The sequence below is a fragment of the Gopherus evgoodei genome, chromosome 4, assembly GCF_007399415.2.
Source record: "Gopherus evgoodei ecotype Sinaloan lineage chromosome 4, rGopEvg1_v1.p, whole genome shotgun sequence".
NCBI lineage: Eukaryota > Metazoa > Chordata > Testudines > Testudinidae > Gopherus > Gopherus evgoodei.
Genome location: NC_044325.1, coordinates 126864483 through 126882830, shown reverse-complemented (window position 1 = coordinate 126882830; position 18348 = coordinate 126864483). Strand labels below are relative to the sequence as shown.

The 18348-nt window shown below is 46.9% G+C and overlaps 1 protein-coding gene across 1 annotated transcript; it reads left to right on the top strand.

Moving 5' to 3' along the window:
* The first annotated feature begins 5887 nt into the window (after positions 1–5887).
* On the top strand, positions 5888–14927 carry LOC115650688 (membrane-spanning 4-domains subfamily A member 15-like). Its single transcript, XM_030560967.1, has 6 exons — positions 5888–6267; positions 7827–7946; positions 9947–10003; positions 11129–11260; positions 12492–12602; positions 12941–14927. The coding sequence occupies exons 1-6, from the start codon at positions 6004–6006 to the stop codon at positions 13076–13078; spliced, it is 822 nt and encodes a 273-aa protein (XP_030416827.1). The 5' UTR covers positions 5888–6003; the 3' UTR covers positions 13079–14927.
* The last annotated feature ends 3421 nt before the right edge of the window (positions 14928–18348 follow it).

The window sequence follows — 18348 nt, the reverse complement described above, 5'->3', positions numbered from 1 at the left end:
TACTACGTAGAGGGGTTGTACCTTGCTGCGTAGAGGGGCTGCACCTCAATACGTCAAGAGTGATGTGTAACTTGTTTGTACCTGTGTATAAGAATGTATCCCTGGGGCGATGTCTTTGTCCAGCCTAGGGGGCAGTGGAAAGTCCCGCCACTGACTGAGCCGGGTCCATTGCCAAGAGGCACTTTCTCGTAGTATGCCCTGTAGAGTAACAATCTGGAGGGAACTGCAACTGTGTCTGAGATCTCAATAAACCTGGCCGACGTGCCTTCGTACCTTACTAGACTCTGTGGTCATTGGGGGTTCTTTTCGGGTCTGCTGTGTCAGCTATCTGCAGAGCTGGGGCAGCACAAGAGGGAACACGCATGCAGCTGAGTGATACCAACAGAGAGAGAGCAGAGCACCACACCGGTAGCATCTGATAACAACACACCTCTGACAACAACTGTGTCATAGCTGAGTCATAAAGAGGATGAAACGGTACTTGGACTGAGGGAGGTCTGCAGGTGGAGAAGACAATGGGAGAGGCACCACCAGGAGAGGGTGCATCAGCTGGCATAGCTAATCCCCAGGACAGCCAGCAGGAAATGCTGCTGTGGTGAGTGGACACCATCACACCCATATAGAGAAATAATTAGATATCCTATCGCCACTGTTATGCCTCCATCTGCTGGCATAGGGGTTGTGGCCCAAGGAAGAGTGATCAGTCGGGGCTCACGTATGTGTACAGCAATCCACAGCTGCCAGAATATCCCCTTATGCCTGGAGCAGCCTGGAGAGGGACTGTCCAATAACAAGGTGACCTCAGGATGGGGGTAAGGCCAGTTTTGCACACGTATGCATCCTCCTTCCTCAGTCACAGCTGAGGATCTGGCTTTATATCTCTCTGAAACACACGAGAGGAGAAAATGCTGTAACTTACCCAGCCCCTTTTGAGTTTCTTTTCAGCTGCAACAGAGAGGGATCCAGAAATGATGAACTGTCCAAAAGGGAGGAATCAATCCTGGATTTACTTGTTGGTTTTACATTTACAGAAACTTTCCCCACAGAATTAACTCTCCATCTATTCCAGCTCCCTGTACCCATCCACCCACTCATCACAGGCCACCACAGCCAAGACCACACCGGAAACCAAGACCGCACCAGAGTTTCTATTTATCATCAACTCTGCAAACCTTTCTAAAATCCACCTTCTACACCAGATTGACTTGAAAATTGGCATGTCAGTTCAAGAGCTAGGATAGAGATTGTGGCACAAATTTGAGGTCTTTGAGCCTCCCTCCCCAGTCCAACACACTTTTCACATTTCAGCTTTCCTACAGTGCTTTTTTGCACAGATCTAGGAAAAGTATTATCCATGAGCAATTTCCACATGAAATGTCTACCGCTGGGATTAGAGCTCGGTGAATAACCAATTTTTCAGTTCCCTGGTAATTCCATACCATGGGGGGGGGTGGAATAATTGGGTCAAGCCAAAAATAAAATGTTTAGCAAATCAAGACATTTTAAAAAAATTGTCTGAGGTTAAACAAAATGTTAGATTTTGATTTGGGGAATTTAAATTTTTTTTTTAAAAAAGTAAATTTCTAAAAGAAAAGACCTTTCAAAGCAAATTTTTTTTTCAAAAATGTCAATGAAACACCTTGAGTTTTTCAGACTATTTTTAGGGTTAGGAGGTTGATTGTTTTGCCAAACCAATTCAGCAAAACCAGCACAAATTCATAAAGCATTTCAAGGTCACCCCATCTCCATTTTTGACCTAAAAATGTTTCAGACAAAAAAATGTCACCAGCCCTTCCTGATGCTCCTGTTCAGATATAGTGCCTGGTGTCAAATAGAAGTTCCAGAACCAAATTAATAGGATGTTATTAGATTCTTATTTCTGGTTTTATGGACCTATGAGTGAGCGTCTTACAGATCTAGGCACATCCCTGTCCCCCTTCCCCAGCATGAGGAAGATCAAGTTGTATGCTCCCATCCCCCCTCAGCACCCATCCATTCATTTCCACCCCTCCCTCTGTAATCTCCACTGATCCAGCTAGCAAGGGCATTCCTCTACTGATAGCTTCTAGATATTGATCCTCAGTTTGACTCAAACAGAACTCCACTCTGCTGACTCAAAAAGAAGGCTCCATGTTGGAAATCATGTGAGTATCAACTGCTTCTTAGTTAAGAAGACAATCGGTATATAAAAGACTGTCACTTTAAGAGCAAGTGCTCATGGGATCTCTCCAGTGGCTATATAAAGCCTGGCTGGAGAATAGGGTTGGATAGTCAGGCAGAGAAGTCCCCAGCAGTGTTGCTGTTGCATATTTGATCCCTCATGGGGAAACAATGTATAGGTCGTCCACTGAGACCAGAGCAGATGGCTGGAGTCTGACTCAGTTTTTGTTCTTGGCAGTATATAGTTTTGGTCTTTTGCTTTACAATTAGTGCCACACCCCCATTTGAAATGTTACATTCCCAATCCCCGGTTGCTCAGTGCCATACATTAGCAAGATCCATCCACCATGAGGGTCATGCTATTGTCACCCTATCCAGGGGGGTGAGCTCCATGGTCCCCCTCATTGAGTAATATTAGCAGAAAGGCCTGGAATGGACCAAGCCTCAAACTCTCCTCTCAGTCTGTAGTGATGGACACTCCCTTCTCTAGTAATTAGGTCCAAGCTTTCCATCCTTGTGTTGGACTGGAGAAGCAACCTACAACTTTAGGGGAAAGAGGAGTTCACCAAGAAACCAGCATCAATCCCTCCATCACAGATCAGAACACCCGCTTCCCCCGTGTGCTTAGGCTGATTCTCAAGTGTGATTTAGAACAGGGTGACATTTTGTGGCTGCAACTTTTTTCAGTGCAAAATGCCGATTCAGCAACTCCCAAAACATTTTGGGAATTAATGTTGGTTTTGTCAAATGGTGTCAGTGGGGAGGGGAAGACCAACAAAAACCTAAAATACATTCTGAAAAAATCAATGATTTTGTGTTTTGATTCAAAATGACTTTGTGTCTGTGTCCATTGCTTTTGTAATGAAATCAATCCAAAATGTTTAAAAGTGTCTAAAATTAAAATGAAACACGCTGATTGTGGAGCAGGTGTTCAGACAGGAAAGAGAAGGGAATTCTGGTGTCAGGCAGGGAGAGGGGAGTTTTGGGGCTGGAAGAAGAGGGGTGAAAATGGGTCGCACTTGTAGCCTATAGGGCTAGCCTGTTTGCTTGCCTATATATCTTTTCTTATGAATTTCTTCTTTTCTTATGGGTTTGATTATTTGTTTTATTATAATATATTTATAGGTTTATATTAAAGTATTTTGGCTGTAACACAAGGGACCTACAGGCCACATCCTGTATGTTGAGCTAAAGCAAAGTTAGCATACATATGTCTGGGGAATCTTTCACCTAGATAGGTGGTGATGAGCTAAAGCATAAGGTCCATATATGGCTGCAACCTTTACTATAGATAGATAAAGGATATGTGGAAGCAGGTTGGCATAGGAGGCTTCTTAAGTTCATATCTGTTTAAACTTAATAGGTAAACCATAGGGAAAGAACCGAAATAACCAAGTAGGACAGAAATAACAAATGTGACAATGAGCCAATGTCATTAATATGTATGTATATCTCATCAATACATACAAACATACCAGCTTATGGGGTAAGTGTACCCCCAACAGATTGTGGATGATGAAACTAAGTTTGGACATAGGAGGTCTCGGTACTCAAGCTCTATCAGAGGAGTGACCCACCACACCAAGGAAGCTTCTGGCATTTCTAGGCTTCAAGTTTCCAGGCTTCTTTGGTTATTAGTCTGTTAGTTCTTAATTGTAAATTTTAAGTCAGTTAAGTAAAACTAAGTTAGCTTTGATAGCTCTTCAGCATCTCCTAAGCTCTGCACTTCCAGCTCAAGAATTACAGACCATGGACCTGAACTCTCTTGGCATGCCAGAGATGAGGCTGGTCCTTTGTATCTTACCACCAGGCTATCAAGGAAGAGGGTGAGTATATTAATCAAAAGCTCTCTAGTATATAATCTCACATGTATCTCTAGAACTATATTATTGCATTTGTAACTCAGATTATTTTACCATTTGATTACTATTCCATTTATCTTAATAAAAGTCGTTAAAATTATGTGTCTGTGTGAGTGTCCTGTCATACATCCCAAGGGTCCTTGCAAACTCTGTGTAGCCTGATTCTGGGACAAGAACCTTTTATTATCTGCTGATCAGATTAACTGGCAAGTCTATAAGCCATACTATCCAAATTAATAATATTAACCTCCTAAAATCAGGTAAAACACTCCAAAGGGGATTCCAGCTGTGAAAGCAATAAAGCCATCCAGGTGGCTGTGCTGGGAGCCTTCTGTCAAAGAGACACCTGCAGCCAGCAGGGTGCTGGGAATAGACCCAGCATGACAAGCAGAGTAAGAGCATTGTAAATAGTGTGATGAGGCTATTGGTTAAAGCCCTGGAGAGGGAGCAGTGCCAGATCAGCGGAAGGGGCCTGGGTTTGCCTTAACAGATGAAAGGAAGAGGCGGTGGTAGTCCTTTGCTGGCCAACCTTGACTCTGCACTACCGTTCTTGTCTTTGTTTCCCCACAAGTTAGGGTTTCCATGTAAGAATGACACCAAACTTGTCTGTGCTTATGCCCTATCTGGGCTTTTTTATTGGTATAATGCAATGCTATTGTTTTTCAGGCAGAGATCTCACAGTGTATCACCATCTTTATTGTATTTATTCTCGCTGTACTGCTGGGAGGCAGGGCAGGGCCATGACAGAATCAGAGAAACATATGGCTGGAAGGGACCTTGAGAGGAGATCAAGTCCAGTCCCCTGTGCTGAGGCAGGACTCAGTAAACCTAAACCATCCCTGACAGGTGTTTGCCCCACCTGTTCTTAGAAACCTCCAACAATGGGTATGCCACAGCCTCCCTTGGAAGCCTGCTCCAGAGCTGAACTGCCTTTAGAGTTAGAAAGTTTTTCCATATTGCCCCACCTATAAAGGGAGGGCTAATGCTTTCCTACCTCTCAGACACAGCATAAGGGTGCAAAGCAAGGCCTTACGCTCAACTTGATTATATTTGTCTGTCTGTTTGCATCTGCTCCATTCCAGAATTGCAGGGAATGTTGTAGGTTTCCATGGGCAGAGATCTATTGATCTGGGGGACAATGAGGGAACCAGAAAATCCTGATTGCTATGGTTATATAAGTTCTGGATACTGGGATGAGGCAGTGACCTCAGGGTGAGGGTAGAGGTTAAGTTAGGACTAAGGTGTCAGGGCACTCTTTCTGCTGCAGCAGAAAATAGGCATTCTGGGGGCTGGATTTTGTGGCCACCAAGCTGCTGGAAGCCTGTTGCCTCCAAGATCTGACCATATATACTGAGCAAGGGAGTCACCCAATGAAATGAATGGCCGAGCCATTTTCAAGAAAAGAAATGAAGCAGTCTCAGGGCCTGTGGGACTCCGTGCTACATGAGGCCACTGAGCGTTGTGGATGGCTTTTTCATGTGTCTGATTGTCCATGACCACTTCTAGGAATTGAAACAGAGTGCTCACATCTAACCCTTCAGGGAGCACAGTGGTCACCCACGGATCCTGTGCGCCTCTGCGTGAAGACACTTCCCTGCTCTCGCTCCTTGCAAACGAGAGTTTTCACTTTCCTCTGAAACCTCAGGCTCCAGCAGGTCCGCTCTGTAAATACCGGTTCCTCTTCTCGCTCTCCGCTTCTGACCCACGACCCCATCAGCCCTGGGACTGGCGTTTCCTTCCCTCGGCTCACGGCACGGATTGAAATGCTGGCAGCAGCAGCCGCAGCCACAGCCGGGGGGCGGGGGGGCTGCAGCTCCCCTCCACCCCCGGGCTGGCATCCCAGTTGCTACTCCTGCATAATCAGGGCTGGAGATCGCGCTTGTGAATGAATTTCCGCCCCCCGCCCCCCGCGCGCCTTTCCCTGCTGTGTGCGCGTCCTCCAGCACTTCTATCTCCGTGAGCTCATCCTGCGCGGCAGCCAATGGGATCGCCCCGGCTCCTACCCACCGAGGAGCGCTGGTGCTGGGGAGCCGGGCCGGCGCTCGTGGTCCAGGCTCAGCCAGACGTGGGAGCAGGGGGGTGGGGGGCTGATGCAGCTTCGGGTCCAGTCGCCGAGGACCCCGAAGGGCTGGGAGCGAACACGCCGGTGGCGTCCATGCCAGGGGAGGGGACCATACGGCTGGGGAGACGCGCCGTGATGTACACGGCGGAGACGATTCCCAAGGGGAAGAACCGAGTGATGGGGGTGAGTGTGGCTGAGAGATGGGAAAAGAGTCGGGGGGGGGGCTGCACCGGGCGGAGGGGGGGGGGTGCGGGGACTGGCAGGGCCTGAGCCGCCTCCGAGTGCCGGGGAGAGGTGGGGCGGCTCCCGCTCCTGGCCTGTGTTATGCGGGTTGTCAGACGAGGATCATAGTGCTCCCTCCTGGGCTGGAAATCCATCAGCCAAAGCCCCCTGCAGCTGCCCCTCGGGGGGCCCCCTGCCTGGGCCGCTCTTCCTTGAAAGGCACTTGTGTGGCAAGGTGACCCCCACGCAAGAGTGACCAGATGTCCCAGTTTTATAGGGACACTCAGGATATCTGGGGCTGTGTCTTATATAGGGGCAGATTACCCTCCACCCCTGTCCTGGTTTTTTACACTTGCTATCTGGTCACCCTGCCTCTCGCTTAGGGGCCTGCAAGCCTGATTCTCCAGCTGGTGGAGAGAGCAGGGGAGCGGTATGGAGGGGCAGGCAGAACTGGGCTGACACCTGTTCCAGCTGGCACCCCCAGGTGCTACCAGCCATGGGATTGGAAGCTGGCCAGGATGAGCGTGTCACTGACAGCAGCAGGGGCTCTGGTCAGTGTCAAGAGAGCAGAGTTCCAGTGCCAGCATGAGCATAATGGGAGGGTTCCAGGGCCTGCCCACCTGAGGGCACTCTGCTCTGCCTTAGCTTCCAGGGCCAGTCCTGCTCCCTCCCTCCGCTTGGGAGGGCAGAGGCTGGCAGCCCCACAGAACCCCTGGGACCTGTTCTCTCCTGCCGGGAGCTCCACAGAGCAAAGCACAGCTCCCAAACATGACAGATTCATAGGCCCCATTCTCCTGCTGGCAGAGGCTGAGGTTTCTGCAGAGCTGCGTCCTAGGTAGGGGGTTACAGAGCTTTGCTTTGGGGCAGTGGGGTGCATCTTTTGCAGGGCTTCCCTCTGGCTGGGTAAAGAGCAGCCCCCAAAAGGAAGGGTGCTGGCCATGCATGGAGGGGGAGATGCTGGGGACCATCTACAGTCCCAGAATATGGCAGAAGAAGAAATCCGGCCCTTGCACTGTCCTGCCTTCAGGGCCTTTCATGATGCTCTTCCCAGACACCACTGAGGATGTCAGAACTCATCACAGCAATTCCAGCCTTTCCCCTTCTCTTATTCTCCTCTGGCTCTGGCCTATGGTCCTGAGCTCAGTGTGGCTAGGAGTCAACCACTGCTGAGCACTAAACCCAGCTTGGTTGCGTGGAAGAGCTACAGCAGATCACTTCACTGCTCTGCCTCAATTTCTGCATCTATCAAACAGGGAGAATATGGGAGTGTTAGTTGATGTTTGTGTCACTGACCCCTGCTTGAGTCAACAGCAGAGTCTGAACTCTTGACTTTCAGAGCGAAAAAGCACAAGCTACTCAGTGATAAGCTGCAACAGTGCCCTTAATGGCCTGTACATAGCACATGCTGCATTTGCACGGTGCTTTTAAAATGCAGATTTGCTGGGCACCCCTCTGTAAAGTCAACAGTGTGATGGTAGGGGTGACTGTGACCCATGTTATTACTGTGATCATTCTCTCAGACCATCCAGATCATGATGGGCTTCATGCACATTGGCTTTGGGATTGTCCTGATGACCATCACCAACGTTTACACCTCTGTCTTTGTGATTGGAGAGATCCCCTTCCTGGGAGGAGTGTCTGTGAGTAGCATAAATAGAACTGAATGAATTCAGGCTGGGTTGGCTTCCCATGACCATCCCATATTCTCCCCTCTCCTCCCTCCTTGGGCTGGCTTTCCATGACCATCCTGTGTTCTCCCCTCTCAGCCACCTCAGACTGGCTTCCCATGGACAGCCCATTTTTCTCTCCTCTCTACTCACCAAGGACTGGGTTTGTATGACTGTCCAATGGCCTACCCAGAGGGTATTATCCCTCACTTGCAATGTCTTTTAGAGACACATACAGAGGATCGGAATGCTGATGAATTAGATGGATTATTATTATTTATGTTCTAGTATCTCCTGCGGCTCCAAGTCCTGGACCAGGACCCCATGGTGCTAAGTGCTGTGCAGACACAAAACAAAAAGATGGTCCATGCCCCAGACCTGGATTCTCAGGGTTATTTAGGGACTTAATTCACTGATTTCCACAGGAGTCAAGCAGCCACTTACCTTTGAGGGTCTGGGCCTTAGTGGCCCTGTGCCTGAAGTATAGGGCCTACTTACCTGGAGAACCCCACCTTCCAGCCAGAGAGCAAAGATTCCTGATTGCAGGAGTCCAGAGAGGTAACTGCTTTCCGGCAGAAGTAAATTCTGTTTCCTGAGCTCGCCATCCTCTTTGCCGTAGCAGAGAGAAGGGGTCTGCGGTCCTGCCTCATTTCCATCAGAGACAGATCCCTTAGGGGAGCCAGAAGTTATCCCAAAGTTTAAAGAGACCCATAGCTTAATAATATGAGGCTGTGAAAAAGGCTTATGCAGTCCTAGGACATATGAAGCAAGGTATTTCCAGTAGAGACAGGGAAGTGTAAATACCCAATATACAAGGCTCTGATGAGACCTCATCTGGAGTACTAGGTGCAGTCCTGGTCTTCCGTGTTTAAGAAAGATGAATTCAAACCGGAACAGGTACAGAGAAGGGCTACTAGGACGTTCTGAGGAATGAAAAATCTCCCTTATGAAAGGACACTCAAAGAGCTTGACTTGTTTAGCCTAACCAAATGAAGGCTGAGAGGAGATGTGATTGCTCTCTATAAATATATCAGAGGGATAAATACAAGGAGGGAGAGGAGCTATTTAAGTTAAGCGCCAATGTGGACACAAGAACATGTGGATATAAACTGGCCATCAACAAGTTTAGGCTTGAAATTAGAGGATGGTTTCTACTCATCAGAGGAGTGAAGTTCTGGAACAGCCTTCCAAGGGGAGTAGTAGGGGCAAAAAACCTAACTGGCTTCCAGACTGAGCTTAATAAGTTTATGGAGGGGATGGTATGACGATACTGCCTACAATAGCATGTAGCCGATCTATGACTGCTAGCAGCAAATATCTCCAGTAGCTGGTGATCAGACACTAGGTGAAGAGGGCTCTCAGTTACTACAGATAATTCTTTCTCAGGTATCTGGCTGGTGGGTCTTGCCCACATGCTCAGGGTCTAATATTTGGGGTCAGAAAGGAATTTTCCCTGGGGTCAGATTGGCAGAGATCCTGGTGGTTTTTTGCCTTCTTCTGCAGAATGGGGCATGGGTCACTTGCAGGTTTAAACTAGTGTAAATGGTGGGTTCTCTGTAACTTGAAGTCTTTAAATCATGATTTGAGGACTTCAGTAACTCAGCCAGAAGTTATGGGTCTATGACAGGAGTAGGTGGGTGAGGTTCTGTAGCCTGCGATATGCAGGAGGTCAGACTAGGTGATCATGATGGTCCCTTCTGACCTTAAAGTTTATGAGACAGTAATGGCATGGTCAACCATATTATACTGGTCTGCCAGTAGGCAGCGCTGTGTGTGACATGCCTTACTTAAGCTCACAGCAGTCATTCCTGACAGTGCATTAAAGGATCTTACAACGTATGCATCTGGTGTATATAATGAAGTTCTGCAGCTAGGCCATATCTGGTAAAGAGGCCTAATCGGCAAGTAGCAGCCCTGCAACCAGCCATGAACAAGGTGTACCTGCCAATGATCATTTCCCCTTCCCCACACAGTTCATCATTTCTGGCTGCCTGTCTATCGGAGCCGAGAAGAGTCCGACCGAATGCGCGGTGAGTCCTAGCACTGCCTTCCCTTCGGAGGCTTTAGTTTAACTCCACTCTAACCAGAGTGAAAGCAGAATGCCAGGCAGCAGGTGAACACGAGGCTGAATTCCTTCTCTCCCCCAGGAGGTGTGGTTTCTGGTGTGGGAGAGGAGCATCTCCAGGGCAGGTATGGGGTTCATATGAAGTATCTGATGATATTTCAGGGCATCCCCCTGTAGCATGTGGTGTGGGTTTGGCCTCCATTAAAAGTTCAGAGAGTGGAGAGGGAGGTTATGTTGCAGTCCAGTGAGTAGGTTTGTCTGAAGATCAGAAAAGCCCTCACTCTTAAGTCCTGAGATGTTTGTCTGAATGATGAAAACCATCACCTCAGACATATTCCAGGGAGAAGGATACAATAGGGAGATGGACACAGAGGGGCCAATGATTTAAATGTAGGCTCGTAACCTTCGTCCACCAATAACAGTTCTCAGTTGCACAGCTGCAGCCATGTTATGAGGAGCTATAACCAAATTATGGACCAACCTCATGAGGGCCAGCTATACACCCAAAGTTCAGATGCTCCTCCAAACTTGAGGAACACAGGAACTGCCATACTGGATCAGACCCAAGGCCATCTAGCCCAGAACCCTGTCTCTGGTGGTGGCCAATATCAGATGCTTCATAGGAAGATGCAAGAAACCCCATAACCTGCCCCTATTGAAAGTTCCTTTCTACCCACAGATAGCTGATGTCTGGTTTGTTCTCTGTAGTAAGAGAGTTTATACCTAGTCTAAATTAATTTTAATCCTGTCTAATGTAGCTATGGATGTTCTCATTCTCCATATTAACATCTAATCTTACTGAGCTCTTTGGTCTGCAAGATCCCAGGCTGGGAACATCGTCTCATGATTTCTGGGGATTCCTATTCTAGGTCAACCCTCAGGAACGCTTCAGAGGCTGGGTTTCCAGAATGTCGATTTTTACCCCCTGGGTCCAGACAAAGCCAGGAGACACAGATGCATGGTTTCAGATTAGAGGATTGGTTCAAGTTATTTGCAAGATAACTTGCAAGTTAATAACCAGATTCTAGCTGATTATTTATTTCATCAACATTTAGCAATATGCCTTCTCCCTTCTGTGTGTATGTTCCAGGTGAAAGGAAGCCAGACCATGAATGTCATCAGTGCCATCTTTGCATTACTTGGGATAGTGGCTTTCATAATAGATCTGAATATAAATGGACTATACCACTCCAACTATGACTACTACAACTATCTAGTGATGGTAAGCGACTGTCTATATCCTACCAGCAGCTTTCTATTCACAGATCTTTGGTTTGGAATGAACATCTTGGGGAGATCTGTTGTTGCTCTAAGAGAGACGGTGAGAGAGGAGGATCTAGCCTTCTGTGTAGGTATGGGAACAGTGGCGAGGAGATGAGATGCTAAGGTGATGAGCATGACACAAATTACATTGGCATTGGTTGGTATTTTGAGAGTGACCGCCTTTTTAGACAAAAAATGCTGCTTTTGTCAAAATTGAAACATTTAAAAATGTGCCAGCAGTGACAATGTTTTGTTTAGGAAGAAAAATTGAGGGAAAGCAGTTTTGAAAACGTTGAAATGTCCCATTTCAGCATGTACAGAACAGAACGTTTTGAAAGGACTATTTCAAAACAAACTTCATTGTTTTTTATATTTTTTTAAAGAAAAAAGTATAAAAAGGTCAACATTGGAATGAAAGTGCTTTGTTGAGGTGGGACCCTAAACTGTACTCCATGAATCTTCACACAGTACCAGCAAAACTCCCAAGTCCTTGTCCCATCATGCACTGGGCAAGGCATAAACCCTGAGATAGATTCCTTTGGAGAAGGGATGGGGCTTCCTCTTTGTTAGTGCTGAAGTCTAAGTCAAGAATCTGAAGGGGATGTGCCCAGGACATTCTAGATGCTAAATAATATGGACTGAGGATTAGAGAGAGACAAGGTGGGTAAAGGCAAATCTTTCTCTTATTGGACCAACTTCTGTTGGTCTGAAGCAGAGCTCTGTTTAGCTGGAAAGCATGTCTCTTTCACCAACAGAAATTGGTCCAATAAAAGATTTTGCCTCACCTATATCCTGGGGCCCACACAGCTATAACCCTGCAAACATGGATTGAGGATGACACTGGGGACAGATCCTCAGCTGGTGTAAATCAGTGTTGCTCCATTGAAGCCAATTCAAAGCTGATTTATACCAGTGAAGAATCTGGCCCTTGGGGTGCAGCATCCTGGCAGATAGAAAAGTCTGAGCTGAAACTAGAGGGGCCCACTGAAATGGATTCTTGGTGTACCCCATTAGAAAAGGAGAAAAAGTAGAACTGGATTTTTGTGCCTTCAAGAATAGACTCGGGGGGGTGGGGGGCAGCTCGAGGCAGGAGGGGGCGTGAGTTGTATGTAGCACAGAGCAGCCTCACCCCTGGTCGGGGGTATATTGTGTTAATGGCTATGCTGTTGTGGTTTTCTGTTCTCAAGTAGGCCGGGAATGGGATCTCTATTGTGTTGCTGATCTTCACCATTCTGGAGTTCTGCATTGCAGTTGCCACCGCACTCTTCTGGTGCCGGGCAACCCGCCTCAACTCCCATGAGGTGAGTGTTTTGATCCCACGGGGTTGCTGGGCAGCTCCATGTCTGGGAAGCATGGCGAGAGGTTTGCTTCCATTTAACCCCATCCCTGTTTAGCAGAGCATATCTCAGGGACGCAGTAGTGGGGCTTGGGTAACATGGGCGTGGTGGCCACTATGATTCATATGATGCCAGGAAGATGGCAGTGGGTGTAGCGGATGCTGCTGGTGAACAGGACATGGTCCAGTGGAATCATTGGAGAGATGCCCATGGACCTCGGTGGGCATTCCTCCGAAACTGCGTGCAGGTGATAGTGGTGGTGATGATGATGCCAATGAGAGGCTGATTTCCTTGTTTTCCAGTCCATGCTGATTGTGCCCAACACCATCAGGGCAGACCTCATGGTGCCCGCTGCAGAATTGCCTCATCCACCAACTTATAGTGATGTGGCCTATGATCCAAACGACCAGTCGGAGTGGGGAGCTCAAGAAAGAACCTGAGGAGAAGTTGGCCCAAGAGCAGAAGCAGCAGCTCCTCCTTCTCTGAGGAGCAAATTCTGGCCCCCTGCCTGCATGACAGATTTCCTTCAGTTACTGCCAATGTTCTTCCCACCCCTGGTCCCTGTCTTGCATTCCGAGGGACCTGCTCTCCCCTTCTTCCAGGATGGGCTCAGGCCTGTGTGTTGCCCACAGATGAGACTTTAAAGCATGTTTCCCAGCCTGCTCTACCTTGAACCAAGAGGTAACATCTAGCCCGTGCTCCTTGTAGGCTGCATGGGGAATTGGTCAATGAATCTGTCAAAGGGGCAACACATCAGCTGTGCATGAGTGCCCCCTGGGCAGAGAAATTTGAGAGCGGGCAGGGGGCCAGAGTGAAACATGGGGCAGGAGCACCTCCAAACAAACATGTGACAATCACCTGTGTATTTAACTGTGCTCTCCCAGGTCCCCATTCAGCCCTCCATCAGCACAGAACCCAGCACAGAAACAGGGAATGGCAGCTTGGAATCCTGACCCTGATCTAGTTAAAACAGCCTTGAGGGATGCTCTAATTTGTACCTGGCTGCCCCTGGCCACACACTCTGGAAAGTCCTGATCCAGGGGTCTGCTGCACTGGGGTAACGGCCAGAGTGTTGTTGCTTTGAACAGCGTTGGAACAGGGTAGCCAGTATCCAATGGTTACAGAGTGACTATGGCCGCTCTCTCTCCATCACTGGATTTTGCCCCAGACAGCGACCCAGACAGGCCTTCACTGTGGGTGGGTGCAGGGCACAGACTTTGGAGCCTCCATATCATTGATGATAATCTAGCCGCAGGTCAGCAGTGGCTGGAAAGCATTATCATCTGGCAGCCTGGTGTCCCATGGAAAATGAGGCCTAGTTCTTAGTAGGTAAGGCCACCGGGTAACAAAAACCCCACTATGATGGCCTCAACTCCTATGACACACCATCCCAAGGGTTTGGCAACTGCTCTGCAGAGGAGGGCAGGGGATAAGGGGCCCGGGCCATAATGAGAAATTCCTCATCTCCTGGTTCCTCCACAGCTAAAAGGCTGGAGAACCCTATCTAGACAGAGAGGTCATTGCCTCTCAGGCAAACGTGGCTGCCGCAAGAAGGAAGCCATTGGTTTATAACCAGTCTCCCTATCCTCATGGTGTAGCCAGTCCCCAAACAGACGGGCGTGGCTTTTTCCTCCCCTGTCGTGTGACTGAGTGATTTTTCTCTAATTGTTTATTGGCTTCTTTTGAGAAGAGCCTTATAGGAGAAAGTTGGGTGGGAAGATTGGGTGGGGTGGCAGAGTCTCCCACTGGCTTCTATAGACCTTGCATCAGGTCCTTTAAGAGCAATCACTGGAAATTTCTTCCAGCTATAAAAAGCCTATCTGGAAATCAGGGATCTTTAGCGTGAGGTGACCTTTATAACAGTCATCCTTCGGATATGTCTACCCTGAAATAAAAGAGCCTAAGCATTGCTGCGGCTGGCCTGGCTCAGCTGACTAGGCTTTGTGAGGCTTGGGCTGCAGGGCTATAAAATTGCAGTGTGGATGTTCATGCTGGAGCCTGGGCTTTGAGACCTCATAAAGGGGGAGGATCTCAGACCCCGATCTCCATCCCAAGCCTGTACAGCGACACTGCAGTTTCATAGCCCTGAGAGCCCAAGCCAGCTGACCCGGGCTCTGAGACAACAGTGCTATGGGTTTTTTACGCAGTGTAGACGTACCCTTGTAGTTGTAAGTGTGGTAACTTATAGGAACATGTAAGATATATTGAAACTTGCCTAAATGTCCTGCATTTGACTCAATCTTTTTATGTTTGGTTGTATTTCTGGATGTTTTTATTTTACTTTTTAAATAAACCACCTGTTTAAAAGTTTAAATCCTGATCTCTGGGTATTTTGTGTCATCTTGCAGTGAGATACACCCGTGCAGCCAGTCTCTGTAGACATTAGAGCTGGGTGAATTATGGAATTTTCCGTTTGTTGGCAATTTCAAAAAGTTAAGAAAAAATTTTATTTGGGATCAAATCAAAAACACAAATCACAAAGATAAAAGCAATATTTAGGGTTGAACAAAATGTTTTGTTTTCACAAAACTAACATTTCATTTAGATTTTGATCATTTTTAGATTTTTTTTAAAACAAAATGAAAGAAAATTTTGAAATGAAAAGTTGATTCAAGTCAAAACATTGAAAGGTTACACTTAGAAAACATCAAAACAATTTGTTGTTGAGGTTTTTTTTTCAGAAATGTGGGGAGGGAGGTTCCCCCAAAATGAACAATATGGCAAAGTTGACATGAACTCACAAACTATTTTTGTGTTACCAAATCTGCATTTGTCACCAAAAAATAGTTCAGTGTGAAAAGTTTCACCCAACTCTAGCAGAGAGCCAAGGATTGAATGGCACAAAGAAAGCCAATGCCTTTCTCCCCTCTGGAATTTGTCATTATTTCTATTACCACAAATATGGTGCCAGTATTGACTGGCCCAAGAAGGCAGTGGTCTCTGATAACACCTGCCTTTTGGAATAGCTACTCCCTAGGACTTTGCAGTCTGAAGTCCAGCTATGCCAGACTTTCTGGACTGTGTTTCACAGGAACCAGCCCCAAAGATTTGTCTGTATTGACCCAGAGGACAACAGGGAAACTTCTCAAAGGTGAGCATTGCTGGTAAGTGTTGTATTAGCAGCCTATTCACTGAGATGAAAGTGTTTGTGACAGGGTGCACCTGGCCTTTAGGGCTCTCTACAGGAGGCCTCATGGTCCTGGTACACCCTTCCCCAGGAAACAGCGAAGTGGGAGGAATGAAGCAGCAAAGGAGCTCCTGCAGACATTTTGGAAACTACAGATACGTGACCTTCCATGGACTAGTGGCAGCCAGTCAGAGACCAGCAAGCTCAGATAAAAGGACATTCAGGCCCTTAGCAGGGCAGTGTGGAAGCTGTCTGGGAGCAGAGGAATAGGGAAATGTTTCTCTCTGGCCACAGGAGCCTGAGGATTAGCCAGGGTTTATCTGTGGCTGCACTTGTATACCTGGGTTAGCAGGGAGAGAGCGACCTGACCAGGGGGCAGGCCATATTCCCCGACGAGCAAATGTATGGGAGCCATTGTGGGAGCAGGTGCAACCAGCACTTTTTAATGTGTCCTTTCACTCTATTACATGGGTGGTACGCCCCAAGGTGTGGGGGGGTGGAATGGGGTAAATTGGACTGTCATCACATTAAGCAGTTGTATATCCAGAGGAGGAATATGTATGTGCCGCTCTCCTATGACTATGGAGGAGCGGGATCAATGGCCTATTGCAAAGGGGGGGCATTTAGGGGTAATATATATGGGGTATAGTGTATTCTGTTGGGAATGTATGCAATCCTGCAATATAACACTAGGAGGCAAAATCCTTCCAGTATATGACCAAATTATGAACTTCTATTCACTGCCACCTGAACTATGGTGCACCAATGAGTCAGTGGACTTAATCATTGTAAAACATTGTAAACAAACCAGCACCTACTTCCCCAGGCTGTACCAAGTAGTTGAACTGGTTTGGACAATACCAAATTTCACTGTGGATATTCAATGGACACACAATATGGACAAAAGTACACAAAGATTACAAGATCAACTTGCTGCAAGCGCCAACAGTTGGACACACAATACACACTACAGGATGATGCTGACAAAATTTTAACCCTATCAAAGGAGGAGAAGCAGTGTTTTTGGTGGTAGCCAGGATGTTGGACCATACTGCAGTGGTGGGAACTCTCAGTGTTGCTGTGGATTATCATAGCAGCTGGTGTATTGTTAACTGTATTTGTGTTACGTTGTATATGGAAACAATTAAGACCCCCTAGCGAACAGCCACTAATTATAACCTATACGTAATGTAGTAAGCCCTCCCCCTCAGTGCACTAGACAACCCGGACCCAACCTTCTCAGGCCCACTATACTGGGAAGTCTGGAACACTAATTGGAATAGGTGTGGTATGCCCATACGAGTGAAGGTGCAGGGCACTATATTACACAAGGAGCAGTGTGACAAATGGAATATCAACACCTTCCGCCTGGATGCCTGGCCCTATCAGGAAATGTGTCACCATATGTCCTATGCTTTTCCATGCAGGAGGATCCCAAAAGAAAAAAGAGAGAGAAAAAAAAAAGGGGGTGGAGTGTTAGGATATAGATATTCAGGCCTATCTGCAAAGGCCTATACTTTAAGAATTTAGGTGTATTCTTATCACTTAGCTAGTTATAGAGATATAAAAGAAAGAATCAAAATCACTGTCTGTCTGTGTAATGGCCTTCTCTTACTGTGACAGTATGAGGCCTGGTTCTTCAGCTAAGCAGCCATAAACTGGGAAATGTATGGTCACATCCTCACATTTCAAACTAGTCATATTAAGATAAGGCAATCTGGGGCTGTTAGGAAGGTGATTCGATCTATCACCTCCAGAGAAAGGGAAGAGCCCAAAACATGTACAAGGAAATTTAGTCTGATAGTTTTCTGTCTGGTAAGAACTCACTTATCAATAGACACAACTGGAGAACCTTTATGTCTGTATAGATGTAGTTGTAAAGCTCTCATGTCTGTATAAATGTAGTTGTGAAATCCTCACTTCTGTATTGTTTTGTATATTTATTTGCATGGTCTCTGCCTGGTTCTGTGATTGTTTCTGTCTGCTATATAATTAATTTTGCTGGGTGTAAACTAATTAAGGTGGTGAGATATAATCAGTTAGCTAATCATGTTACAATACGTTAGGACTGGTTAGGTACATTTTAGTAAAATGATTAGTTAAGGTATAGCTGAGAATATTACTATATAAATTAGGGGCAAACAGGAAGTAAGTTGGGATTCTAAAATAAGGAAAAGGAATTTGAATTTAAGCTTGCTGAAAGTTCACCCCAATAAACATTGAATTGTTTGCACTTTTGGACTTCGGGTATTGTTGCTCTCTGTTCATACGAGAAGGACCAGGGAAGTGTGAGAGTGAAGGAGTAAGCTCTCTAACAGTTCCCCCACCAACGAAGTAGTGTAAACCCCAAGAAGCAGGGAACAAGCCTAACCTAAGCCCCAAGAAATGAACAGGACTTGTTTGGAAGCCAGAGCGAAGGGAGGAATTTAAAGGGTTCAGAGTCAGGGCTGAAGACTTTGGTGAAAGCAGATAGATTATTTATTGGACTCTGCCACCCCAGAAGGGGTTCATTTTGGCTGTGTGACCTGGACAGAGGGCTGAGCCACTGAAATCCTACCAGGTGAGGCTGACAACCTACAGGGA

Excerpts from the sequence above, each read along its gene's own strand:
- LOC115650688 (XM_030560967.1), top strand. The coding sequence starts at position 6,004 with ATGGGATCGCCCCGGCTCCTACCCACCGAGGAGCGCTGGTGCTGGGGA. Across the intron at positions 6,268-7,826 it reads GGAAGAACCGAGTGATGGGG|ACCATCCAGATCATGATGGG; the intron begins GTGAGTGTGGCT and ends TCATTCTCTCAG. Across the intron at positions 7,947-9,946 it reads CCTTCCTGGGAGGAGTGTCT|TTCATCATTTCTGGCTGCCT; the intron begins GTGAGTAGCATA and ends TTCCCCACACAG.